Source organism: Tiliqua scincoides, chromosome 5 (genome assembly GCF_035046505.1).
Source record: "Tiliqua scincoides isolate rTilSci1 chromosome 5, rTilSci1.hap2, whole genome shotgun sequence".
In the NCBI taxonomy this organism is placed as follows: Eukaryota; Metazoa; Chordata; class Lepidosauria; order Squamata; family Scincidae; genus Tiliqua; species Tiliqua scincoides.
In genome coordinates, this window is record NC_089825.1 from 118,369,114 (window position 1) to 118,382,052 (window position 12,939).

Consider the following 12,939-nt stretch of genomic DNA (forward strand, 5'->3'; position numbering starts at 1 on the left):
CTATGATTATGTCAACATTCTCTTCTTCCGTGGAACAGATGGTACCCAATCCCATTATTCCTATAGGCTGCGCTACCTGTCCCATCATGATCTGCTGCGGCTGGGATCAGCTCCATCATGACACATTGCCAGGGACCTGAATGCTGACTGTTGCAAAGTGACCCCTAATCCGGCTGGGATTGTTTCCAGGATACTCTGGATTTGAAACATTTCCCATAATTCCCTATTGTGGACAATCATGACAAATTAACAAGTGGCTCATCATCTTCCAGCAGCCAGAACTACCTTCCAATCACATGTATCTGTGCATGAATTTGCCACTGCTTCCAGGGGGTGAAGGTAGCAGGTACTTTTCTTTTCTCTCTCCATCTCTCTCTCACTCTCTCTCTGTTCTTCAGATCCCAGCTTGGCTACCCTAAAACACTGCTCGGTGCCAAATTAAACTATCTTGGCTGGGCCTCTATGTGTGTCCAGGACTCCTGGGTTATTTGGGAAAGGAATGGGACTTAGCCATATGGGAGTGGAGCAGATTTTCTAAACAAGTCGGGGGGGGGGTTCCCCCTTTGACAGGGCCTAGTCATGGAATATGTGAAGAAATAATAAAGAGAGTACTCTCTGGGCATGTGCAGAGTGCATTTCCCTCACTGCTGAATAATCACAGCTCTCCTCCACCCCTTTGAAATTAGGGGGAAGGTTTCCCAGAGCAACAGAAAACTTAAGCTCTGGCAAGTTTCTCTTTCAAAACTCAGCACCATTTCCCTCCTGCAACCCCAAGACACTCACAGAATTGTGAACAGAGCTTCAGTTTATTCTACAAATCGCAAATTTGCAAATCAACCTCAGATCCTCACCCCAGAAGTCTGGGATGCTAGATAGGGGGGATGATCTTTCAAACAGGATTCTGCCCCCAAGCAATATTATAGAGTTGATCAGCAACAGTCACCATCCTGTCTCGATATTCAAGCTTCATGTGGTTTCCCTCTGGGATGCCCTTGAATCCATGAGCAAGACCCCAACAGCATGCAGCAATCACCCCAGTAGAATCACTGTCCCCTGTGAAAGAGGAGGGGAACACGCAAGCACAGAAAAATGTGAGATGCAGCCAGTTCTGGGCTGGAGCATTTTTTAAAATGGGGTTCCCAATTGTTTTTTCTATGTTTGCCTTCTAACTCACCTCCATGAAACATGGCACGCCCACAGAGCTCATCCCAGCTGTCCCCTGCACCCAGCAGAGCATCATAGGCAATCATGGGAGCATCGTGACCACTCCGTCCAGCCCACCCATCCAGGCTGAAGGTTTTGTAGATGCCATCACGCTCAGTGGGGCCATAGGCAGGAGGAAACCGGGCGGGGCCTCGGCCATCAGCAAGACCCCGCTCTGAGAGGTACCTAAATGGAGGGAGTGGGAGCAGGTGACATTAACTGAAAAACCTGAAAGTCATCAACACTTTGTCACCTTCTTAACACAACAACCTACTACTCCTATATATATATGTGTGTGTGTGATATATATATCACAACAGAACTGAGATGAAGATATTTTTTCCCACAACAATGGAGAAAATATTTTCTAAATTCAATCTGAAATATTTTTTAAAATCAAAATAAACCCTCAATCTTGTTCTAAGGCAATCACACTGTGCAGTTAACTGGCCAGCATTTAAGCTTTCTTGTTTTGTTAAAAGCCCTAATTGAATTGTGTCCAAAAAAAGAGAGAAAATTGGAGGGGTATGGGGTGGTATCAATGCAAAATAAGTTCAAATGTTGGCATGCAAATCTTCAAATTTTCTTATCCTCCCTTACCCCAGATTCACTGCTGTTCTGAAATAATTATTGCAAGCTTCTGGATAATGTTGAGCTATCATTGACATCCATTTACACACAATTATTTGTGTGACTGCTAAACCACAGTCATGGCTGCTGTTCTATGATTATGGACTTCTTACATCTTTTATCTCACTCATCCTTTGTTCACGGAGCTCAGGGTAATGTACATGGTTGTCTCTACAACAAGGTTGTCCTCATAATTGCGAGGTAAGTTAGGCTGAATGAGAGTTGATTGACCCAAAGCTACTCAGGAACTTCATAACAAGGATCTGAATCCAGATCTAACCACTACACTGCACTGACTCTCAGTTCTTTGCAGAATCTGATGGACAACATTCTTTATTATTCAGATAAGCAAGTTTCTAGCCCTCTTGATGAAGGACCGCCTGAATGTAGAGCCTGAATCAGCTGCACCACTGGCCTTCGAACTCCATGATCTTAAAGGATTTTAAATCCTACTCTATTCCCCCAAATACTCCCCAAATTACTTACCATTCCCATTTCTCTTGGAAATAGGCCCAGGCCCCCACATTGGAGTCGCTCTCAGCTGCAGCAGTGCGAATGTACTCTAAGGCAATGGGTAAGGTCTTGAGCAGCTCTGACCCCCAGAGTTCAAGTGGGAGGCCCTGCACTGCATAAGCAGTAAACAGGGCGGAGGCCAAAGCACCCAGATACCCTGTAAGACAGGAGGAGGAAACCTGTCATCCTTCAGACCTGACGTTGTTGTACCCTACTCTTCCTCAAAGATGCTCAGGGAACCATTTGTGCAAGTATCTCATTTTAGACTCACAACAAGACAGGGAGCTTTCCAGAGTCACCAGTAAGTATCATGGATGAGGGCAGCTCAAAAGCACCCTTATCACTATGTTCATTTCTGAGAGACATAGTTATGTCACAGAGTGAGCTCTGAAAACTAAGTCTGGAAGTTTTATGTGGGTCAGTTTAATGGATAGTGCCTATTGCACAGTTCCTGTGAAATCACCAACACACCAACCTCCAATTCCCCAGGGCAGTCCTGTAACCTTTTTGAAAATGTTGGTCTATTTTCTTTGCGCTTAATGATATATGTTTCAGTGTGTATATGCCTATAAACACACATAAACTGCTTTAATTTTATTCCCCTAAAAACCAGCAGGTGACCCACCTGAAGCACAAGGCATGAACAAGGCATAAAACACAAGGAAGGGGCAAGTCTACTTACTGAACTAGCCTTCAGCTTGCTAGCATGTACTGTATGTGTGTTAACTGGACAAATGGATGATGAATCCATAATGAACATAGTTAAAATGTCACATCTGCCTTCATTCTCAGATCTACCTCAAAGCCCAATACTAGGCACAAAACCACCCACCCACACACCAGCCTCCCTTCCTGGACAAAGCCCCTAAAGTTCTTTTCTGCTTACCCCCTCCTGGAAGGCATCCCATTATATAGGGCTCTGCCCCACATATCCTTTTACCTGTGGGGTGATGATGCGTCATTCTTCCACTTTCTATGCTGACACAAACCAGGGTGGTCAAATCTGAGGGGCGTGGATACCTGGGAAATATGGTAGCAAGGGGTCAATCAGTTTGAAGTCTACAGAAGTGGTTCCCAAACTTTTTAGCACCAGGACCCACTTTTTAAAATGGCACTCCACTGGGACCCTCCCAGGCTTACCAGTCTTTAAAAAAGGAAATCTAGAAAGAAATAATATTTTTATTTAGTTTTTTTGTATTTATAAGTAATATTAACCAGAAAAAGACTCTCCAATATTTACACATGCTTGCAAACTGCAGGAGCTCAGCTTCTTGCTGTGCAGTTAGCAGCAATCCTGCAAGCTTGAGGCAATTACTTCTCCGATCTTTCCATCCCCACTGGTGACCCACCAAAAATCAGGTTGTGATCCACCAGAGGAGCCCGACCCACAGTTTGGGAACCACTGGTCTACAGCCATCCTCATTCACACTGTACACTATTTTACCTAAGCCCAATACACATGGATCTCATGGCAGCACCACAGCCTGTCGCAGTGGGGTTGAAAGGAATGCGGTATCCTCCCAGTTCTCCCGGTCGCAACTGGGAGGTCCCTGCAGGCAACAGCAGAAGAGTGGCATGAGATGCGCTGTTCAGGGGCCAAACTTCACATGACGCTCAGTTGTGTGCAGTTCAGTCTCAGTGTTCTTTCATTTTACAGTGCACCTATGAAGGCTGCAACTTAAAGCTGAAGACTTATGTTGGACTGGGAAAAGATGAAGAAGTCCTTTCATCTGCCCACCATCCTATGCAGGTCTTCCAGCTTAGATCAACATTCCATAATTGCAAAACTATGCTTTAGAAAGCAAACACATGCATTTGTGCATGCACGGGCAACACGCACACCATGGACAAACTACATGCAACCAAGTGTCTTGTGCAATTCGGCCCTCAATGTAGAGTTTGTGTGGCTGCAGTGACTCAGATTGCGAGCCCTGAGCCAGGAAGTCCCTGATTCAACTCTCGTCTCAACCACAAACTCATTATGTGGTTTTTAGGTCAGTTGGCTCTTTCCCACCCGCAGCCCTTCATCTGCAGTATGGTTGTAGAGGTAATAAGCCCAGTGACGTAGCTAGAGAAGGTGCAGAGGTAGCAATTGCACAGGGCTGCGGGCTGCCTAGGGGCAACAGTCTGGCCACCCACCTGTGCAATTCCCCACCCCGCAAACGCTGCTTGTGCCTCTTGCAAAAAGTGCCAGAAAAACGGCAGTCCTTGCAAGAGGGGCAGCGGGGATCACAGTCTCTAGCTGCCCGCTCTCCTTGCTCTGGGGGCTTGGAGGGAGATGGCAGAGCAAGGGGAGCATGTGGCCACAGACTCCAATCACTGCTTGCGCCTCTTGGGGGGGCAAGCAGGAGGGGAGCTGGGGGGGAGGTGCTGGATTTTTTTATTTTTCAATTTTAAAAAACGCAGGCGTGATGTCACACGTGGGTGTGATGAAGGGGGCATCTTTTTTAACTTTGCTTGGGTTCCAGGGTGGCTAGCTGCACCACTGAATAAGGCTGATCTGTTTTGTAGGGTTATTTGAAAGATTACTGAGGTACAGGATATGAAGTGCTTCTAATGCTTTGGAAAAGCGCTCTAAAAAGGAGGAGGGAAATCCAGAGATGCACAGGAGGTAACACCTCCAGCATTGACAAGTACCCAGCAGAGAGACTGCCACAGTTACTTTTACTTTCAGCCCATGCTGAGAAAAAAAGCCCATGCTGAGAAAAAAAAAGTAGCACTTATGCTATATTCTCTTGTATTAACAGAAAAGAAGAACAAACACTTGAAAAGAACCACCTTCCTGAGGGTAGGAGGGAAAATTGTCCTTCCACAAGAGGTTACATCTGAGTTACCTGAATAAACATTTCATAAATTCTTATAAAAACAGAACTAGTATCCAAACCTTATTTTCTAATTGAACTGGCTGTCTGCAACCAATGGTGTAGCCAAGGGGGCCAGGGGGGTACAGGATCATGGGTACCACACTTTGAGGGGTGTCAAGTTGCCTTCTCCTCCCCTGCCCCGGGCACTCGGAGCGGTCACAAGTCTCTCCAAATGGTTGTCCGCTTTTTCCGCAAAAAACCAGTCAGCTTCTCAGAGCGGCACACAACTGCTTCATGTGCTCACAACTCAGAAGTAATTGGTTGTGACATCATCAGGGCATGATAATTATTTCTGGGTCAGGCACTTCACGACCCTGGGTGCCAGAGGGGCCAGCTGCACCACTGCCTGCTTAGACAGCAGAGGTGGACATTACCTAGAATACTGGTGGGCCCCGGCTTCCTCCCTTCCATGTCATTCATGGCATCCACGTAGCGTCTGGCCAGCTCCTGGAATAGTGGCTCTCCATCTTTCCCTGAGTGGGGTATGGAAAACATAAATAAAAGCTGTTTTCTCTTTTAAAGTCTGCCCTCAATCTTTTGCCACCACCTACCCCTCATTTTGACCATTGGGTGAAAATCCATGATTTCCTCTATTTTTGGTCCTTTTTTCATCCACTTTAGACTTTCGCGGACACTGTCCTTTCCCAAGCTGATTGCACAGCCAGTGTTAATTCAGCAACAGTGTCCCAATTGTCAGTACTGTAAATCACTACAGTATTTTCTGACACTCAAGCTTCCATCAGCACTGTTAGGAAACCACAATTCTCACTTCAACAAGCGTGACCATGGGACAGCGACCACGCCACCATTGCCAGGAAAGTCATAAATCCCTTTCTCTTTATCAATTCTATGTCGAACAAGCAGCAATTTTTGAACTGCTTTTCTGATTTGGAAACTCACCTTTCCATAGCTCCAGCACATCTCATATAATGGAGCACAAACCAACCAACCCAGAATTCCAGTGCTCCAGAAGGGTATCACCCAGTGGCAAGGTTGAAGGGGGATCATCTGCACAGAGCTAGACCTGCTCATTAGGCAGTAGGCGGCAGCTGAATCATGAAGTGGTGGAGGGGACTTTAGTACTTCAGATATTGGACGGAGGCGCCATTGTAGTTTGCTCTCCCCTGTATCAAGCTTCTTGAAAGTTAAACAGCATCCCAACAACTAGCATATCAGGGGCAAAGGTTCTATCCCAGTCTGGTCCCTGCGGTACTACGCTTCTACTTGCAGAGAGCCTTTGCTATAGGAAAGCATTCAAAGATATGATCCCTGACCACAGTCTGAAATGATACCGTCCACTCCACCACCCTTGGGCCTTTTCTACCTTGTTACCACTTTATTCCTCTGCATGCCTGGACCAGCCCTGGCTGGCTCTCTGCATACAGCACAATGAGATGCTAAAAGTCTGGTTCTAGGACCAACCATTTGCCTGATGTGCTAGCTTTCTATCCACAATTTTTCCCCAACCCCTTGCAGTCTGGAGTAGTTCAGGCCAATCTACTAGCACTGTGGTTTTCAAACTCTCCCGGAGTTTGAAACCCACTGTAAGTCTTAGCAGGGGCGGGGGGGGGGGGAAGGCAGTGACACGATCCCCAGGATTGCATTGCTCAGGATGCACTCACCAGTCCCTGCAGCACACTGTCCCTGTGTGCGGGGAGCCCTGTGCGAGCGCCTGCAGGGCGCCCCAGGTCAGGGAAAGGGAGAGTGGAGCGATCTGCTCTGCCTCCACAAAAGCGGAAGCGGAGTGCGATCACCCCACTCTCCCTTTCCCTGACTTGGAGAGCTCTGCAGGCGCTCGCACAGGGCTCCCCGCACACAGGGATGGCTGCTGCAGGGACTGGAGGGTGCACCCCAGTCCCTGCAGCCCCGCCAGAAGGGAAAGCGGTGCAATCGTGCTCCGCTTCCGGTTTTGCGGAGTGGGGCGCGATCACTCTGCTTTCACTTTTCCTGACCAGGGGAGCCCTGCCGAAGGTTGCGCAGGGCTCCCCGTACCCCCGGGAGGCTTGGGCAAGTGCACCCAAGGCCCTGCAGCCCTGCTGAGTGGAGCGATCCTGCGGATCGTGCCGCTACCTTTCCCCTGTCTCCTGGCTGCCCCCGCCCCTTAAGGGGGCAGAGGCCAGGACCCACAGGCTGAGGTGTTGCGATGCCCCAGTTTGAATACCGCTGTACTAGCACCTCATTCTCTGCGCTGGGCCCTCGTAAAGTGATGCAAAAGAGAAAGCTGATTCCCCTAGGAAAAAGAGCATGCATGTCAAACAGGGCTGTAAACCTGCCAAGTCTTTTCCATCTACTCACCAGTGGCCAGGGCCTCAGCAGTGGCCAGGTGCAGCACAGTGTCATCACTGACAGGCCAATCAGGGAGGGCTACACAAACCTTGCCGAGCCCACCGAGTTCCTGGAGCTCCTGGTGGATCTGGGGCCCCGAGGTGCAGTACTCCCAGCGCTGGTTGCGATATCCAAGGGCGTCCCCTGCACCAGACAATACCATTGCAGCACGATAGACTTCTCTGGAGGGTGTTTGGAGGCTGCGGTGGCAAAGTATAGACTGAGAGCATGTAAGCCACTATCTACTCCAGGGGGGGGTCAAACTCGTTTCATACAGAGGGCCGAATAGCATTCATGATGCCTGTTAAGGGCCGGAAGTAATGTCATTAGGTAGGAAGTGATGTCATTAAACAGGTCTTAACCAAAAATAAGCACTTTTTCTCACTTAGGAACTCATTAACTGCAAATGACAGAAGAGAAAATACGCAAATATTTCAAGATATGGGAAAGCCCAATCTACATGTGGGCTGCCCTTTCAGCAGCAACACCTGAGTACTGCTCAGCAGCTTGAGAGCCTGAGGGCCAGATAAAGAGCTTCCGCGGGCCACATCCGGCCCCTGGGCCTTATGTTTGACACCCCTGATCTACTCTGTACTTGGAGAAAAAAAATCAAATTTTGTGCCAACAAAACAATTTAGTACACTACTTAATTCAGTGGCATCTATTTGCCTGTATGATTTATTCCATGTATAGGAAGCATGAGGAAGACACTACGCCTTGCTCCAAAGCCTGATCAGCCAATAGGTGCCACTGAGACACTGGTGTAATGGCCATTTGTACAGCATCAATTCCTATGATCACCACACCTCAGGGGGAAAAATGACAGGTGGCAGGACCAGCCTTAGGGCAATTTGACCAATTGGCCCGTAGCTGCAGCCAGTACCTAGCTCTGTAGCTGATAATCCAGCACAGTATTTTCCATGCCAAGGTGTTGCAAGGAGCGTGTGCCGCTCAATGGCCCTCCCTCTCTCCTCCCTCCCTCCCTCCAACCCCTGGGTCTGATTAGCTTGAAATTGCTCCCTCCAGAAGCAGTTGGCAGTGACATTGCTGACAGGTGCCTTGTGGCTGTCACTCATCCTTATGAGTAGGGGAGCATTGCAGGGGTGAGCCCCCCACGGAAATGCTTTATGTTGGGCCCTGCATGTCCTAAAGCTGGCCCTGCCAAAGGGTAGCCATGTTAAGTCTGTGGGAGAGGAAACCTTAATTCCAACTTAGTCCTAAATAATACAATCAATCTTGTTGATCAGTTCTAGAGCCCAGAGTTTCCTCTCCTCCACACTTCCTCTTCTGCTCCATTCCCCTCTTCCTTTTCTAATCAAGGGAGCGGGACAAAGAGTAGTAGTGGCAGGCCGGTGGATGGAGGTGAGCACCCTCTGTCAGTGTGCCATCAAAGGCAGCTACCTCCATCGGTTTAATGGTCCAGGATAGCTCTGGGCTCTGGAAGACACCAGTCTCTTTCTCTCTTTCTCAGCCTCGCCTACCTCACAGGATTGTTGTGGGGTACAAAAGGAGGGGAGGAACTATGTACACCACCCTGAACTTCTGGGAGGAAAAGTGGTATAAAAATGTGAAAAGTAAATAAATAAATGTGTACCCCAAGAACAACTCGTGTAATTTGCTGAGCTGCGTGAATGCATGTGAATACGGCAAAAAGCAGGACTGGCAAAAATGGAGTACAGCAAATGACAGAATACAACCCCTCCCATATGCCTCCTTCTAGAATGAGAGCTAGCCCAACCAAGACTACTACAATGTACAGTATATTCCTCCCCAGTCAACTCTCCTATGTCTTTAACACAGTGATTTTCAACTTTTTTTTTTCATCAGATTTTCAAGGCACACCATCAGTTTTTGGACAAATGACAAGGCACACCATGCAGCTGGTGGGAGACTCATATCCCCCAATGGTCCAATTAATAAATGACCCTCCACCAAACTCCCATGGCATACCTGGGGACCATTCGCGGCACACCAGTGTGCCACGGCACAGTGGTCGAAAATGGCTGCTTTAACAGTTGCACGGCAGGCAGGAATTGCACAGGCAACACTCTCCCCTATTAGAAGGAGAAATAACCCATTTCTGCCCAACCCACAGGTGTACACAGCCCAGATGGTGTACATAGCTCCTCCCTCCTTTTGTCCTCCACAACAACCCTGCGAGGGAGGCGAGGGAGGGAGGGAGAGAGAGAGACTGGTATCTTCTAGAGTTCATGGCTATCCTGGACCATGGAGGTAGCTGCCTTTGGTGGCACGCTGGTAGAGGGTGCTCACTTCCATCCACTGGCCTGCCACTACCTGATTCGATCCCAGTTGCGTATATGCAACGTTGCGTATATGCAACGTTCAGCCACACTAGACGCTGTGCCAGAACTACCTTTCAGAGCGCGATACCATAGTCTTTCGAGACTGAAGGTTGCCAATACAATACCAATACAATATGCAACGTTGGACAGAAATGGCTTTTAAAGGCACAAGAGCTCCAGAAAAAGAGGGCAGCTCTCCCCTTCTCTCTTCCCACCCAATCTTCCCTACTGATCAAGCCAAGCCAACACACCCGCCCCATTCTGAGTCTTTAGAGATCTAAGAGGCCAGAGTATTGCTTCCATTACGGTAAAAGGAACTCAGAACTACCAACTTCACATGCAGATCGTCACCCTTAGATAAGGGGGGGGCACCAACTCTGGTATACTTTTAGAGGTGCGCGTATTTCTGGCATTACGGCTGCGTCTCCAACACACCCCATCCTAGAAGCGCAGAGCGCAGGGAGCAAAAGGACGCGCCTGGCATCGCTCCCTTCAATGCAACAGGCAGGGGGGTTGCGATCAAGCTGCTTACGCTCCTTCCATGGTGGGGGCCTGGGGCGGCTGCACGGCCTGTGGTCAGTCCCTGCCAGGCAGCCCTTGCGGACACTCCCCCTTCCCTCCCACCAGCACCAGTTGCTGCCTCTGCATTTTCGCAGGCTATTGATGCCCTCCTTGGACCCTAGCCAGAGTCCAGGGGGAGGCTCTTAAAGAGAACGGACCCAGACAAGTAGAAGCCATGCGTGGTGTGAGAGGTTTAAAAAAAATGCCTCTGAACATGGGCAGAGTGTTTCTTACCACAGACTGCACAGCGCCCACAACAACCCATCCACACATCAGGAATGCCAAAGGGTTTGCTGAAAGTGTTCCAGCCTCTCCTTAAGCATTAATTTAGTACAGTGTTTCTCAAATTGTGAATCAGGACCCACTAGGTGGATCCATTTCTAATATATTAGACTTGATGCTACCATGGGGTGTGACTTTATTTGGGGAAATGTGACAGATCTGTACTTCGAACAGGCTACTATGTACAGTATATGCTTTTAACAATGATATTAAATGGGACTTACTCCTGGGTAAGTGCCGACAGGATTGCAGCCAAGGGGTGTTAAAAATTTTCCTGCTTGATGATGTCACTTCCGGTCATGACATCACTTCCAGTGGGGTCCAACAGATTTTCATTCTAAAAAATGGGTCCTAATGCTAAAAGCTTGAGAATCACTGATTTAGTGGATACTTCATTAGCCGCACTCAAAGCCCAGCTGGAATAAGCACACTTTGGGGGGGGGACGGGACAATGTGAAAAGAAACTCCAAAATACTCTTCAGTTCAGACTGCATGTTTATTTCAATGCAAGCATTCAAGTCTGAAACATGAAATAAATGAAAGCATCCCAATGAAAATATAATTGTCTTGCTAGTTCAAATCAAAGGCCCATCTTGTCCAGAACTGTCTCCGCAAGCAGCTGACTACATCCTCCTTGTGAGCTCATAAGCCCGGGTGGAGGTGAGAGGACACTGGTTAGCCCACACATTATTTGTCCCCTATTTTTGGAATTCATAGATAGTCTGCCTCTGAGTATGGAGGTTCAGTTAGCCTTTGTGGCTAATAGCCTCCTTGTAAATCCCTCCATGCCTTTTGACAGATTTCTTTTTGTTTTGTTTTGGTTTTTTTTTGAAGCCACTGATGCTAGCAACCATCACCACAAAGAGATTCATGCATTACTTCTCGCTGGACTTCCGTGAACCTACTACTGACAGTTTGGCTCTAGCAGAGAAAGAGAGAAACTTTCCAGGTCAATGCAGCTGTAATGCAGTCCTGAGGTAAGGGAACAAATGCTCCCCCCACAGCAGGATGCATCGCATGCCCCATTGGTACAACTGCAGTGGCCTGGAAAATTGAATAGGATTGTGCCCCAATTTGTCCCATTGTTTTCAATGGGACCCACAGTGTGCATGTGTGAGGTAAATCTCGCTGCTGGGGTTGGCAACGAGTTGCACAGAGGACTGTAGCCTTTTAATTGTGACTAAAATTTCACAGCCACATTTTTCTAAACGTTTTTCTAATTGAACTTCCAAGTTACACAGGAAATACAGTACATATCCTGTGCGATAGCATTTTCTGCAACTCATTGAACTTTTCTGCTGTATCTGTGGGGCTGTGACCTAATGCCTCCTGCGACACTCTTAAGAGACTGACAACAAAGCTTCCATTCATAGCAAACAGGGCAGTTTAACAGAGAACTCACGATTACATTAAAGCCAATAATATTATATATTTCTTAAGTGCCTAAAAAGAACACAGTGCTTTTACCATTCGTACAATAAGTTTAACAAAACCTTGATGGCAGGGATAGCAAACTAATGCATGCGCCACAAAGCTTCCTGGGTGACCTTGGGCTAGTCACTTTCTCTCAGCCTAACCTACCTCACAAGGTTGTTGTGAGGAAAAAAGGAGGGGAGCACATGTGTACACCGCCCTGAGCTCTTTGGAGGAAGGGCGGTATAAAAATGTGATAAATAAATAAATAAAAAGGAAGGCAGGTGGAATAAGGAAAGAGATTGGAGGAAGAGAGAGATTTAAGCCAAATCTCTGCACTGAAAGACTTCTGAGGATTAGAAATTTCTTCGGGTTCTTCTTAAAGAGATTGGATACTATGAATAACTGAAGGAAATGAGTTCCAACGATATGATGCCACCACAAGTGAACAGAAGTGCAAGAATCTTTGTGCTTTGCTCTCGGATACCCGAGCAGCTCTGTGTAACTCGAAAGCACAACCTCAAAAATGAACAACTTTCAGTGTTCAGTAAGACATGCATTTTGAGGGACTGGAGAGAAAAATCGTCCCCTCCTGCCCAGCAAAGAGTGCTGTATGGCAGGGAGGGGCAGGTCAGCTTTGTGGAATCTACTTTGTGGTTTTTAATTAGAATCTTGAGGTCCACCAAACGGAGCCAGATGCAAAACTATCTGTAGGGAGATAGGAACATGCACTTTGCATAGAGGAACAAGGTACCTACGAGCACAAGCTCTGCCTAGGAATAAGCTTTCAGTAGCAGATCAGAGCTCAAAGTCCTTTTGAAAATCAGCTCCTGCTTTTCCCCTGA

At 47.7% G+C, this 12,939-nt stretch overlaps 1 protein-coding gene across 1 annotated transcript; it reads right to left on the bottom strand.

Annotated features, from left to right (window-relative positions):
* Nucleotides 1-787: 787 nt before the first annotated feature.
* LOC136651644 (ADP-ribosylhydrolase ARH1-like) lies at nt 788-10,496 on the bottom strand. Its single transcript, XM_066628229.1, has 8 exons — nt 10,371-10,496; nt 7,506-7,735; nt 5,585-5,683; nt 3,791-3,896; nt 3,287-3,366; nt 2,320-2,503; nt 1,175-1,389; nt 788-1,053 (listed from the first exon to the last, which is right to left on the bottom strand). Exons 1-8 carry the CDS (start codon nt 10,379-10,381, stop codon nt 890-892), a joined length of 1,089 nt encoding a protein of 362 aa, XP_066484326.1. The 5' UTR covers nt 10,382-10,496; the 3' UTR covers nt 788-889.
* Between the last annotated feature and the right edge of the window lie 2,443 nt (nt 10,497-12,939).

Excerpts from the sequence above, each read along its gene's own strand:
- LOC136651644 (XM_066628229.1), bottom strand. Across the intron at positions 5,684-7,505 it reads TGCTGAGGCCCTGGCCACTG|GGAAAGATGGAGAGCCACTA; the intron begins GTGAGTAGATGG and ends TACCCCACTCAG. Across the intron at positions 2,504-3,286 it reads GACGCATCATCACCCCACAG|GGTATCTGGGTGCTTTGGCC; the intron begins GTAAAAGGATAT and ends CCTGTCTTACAG.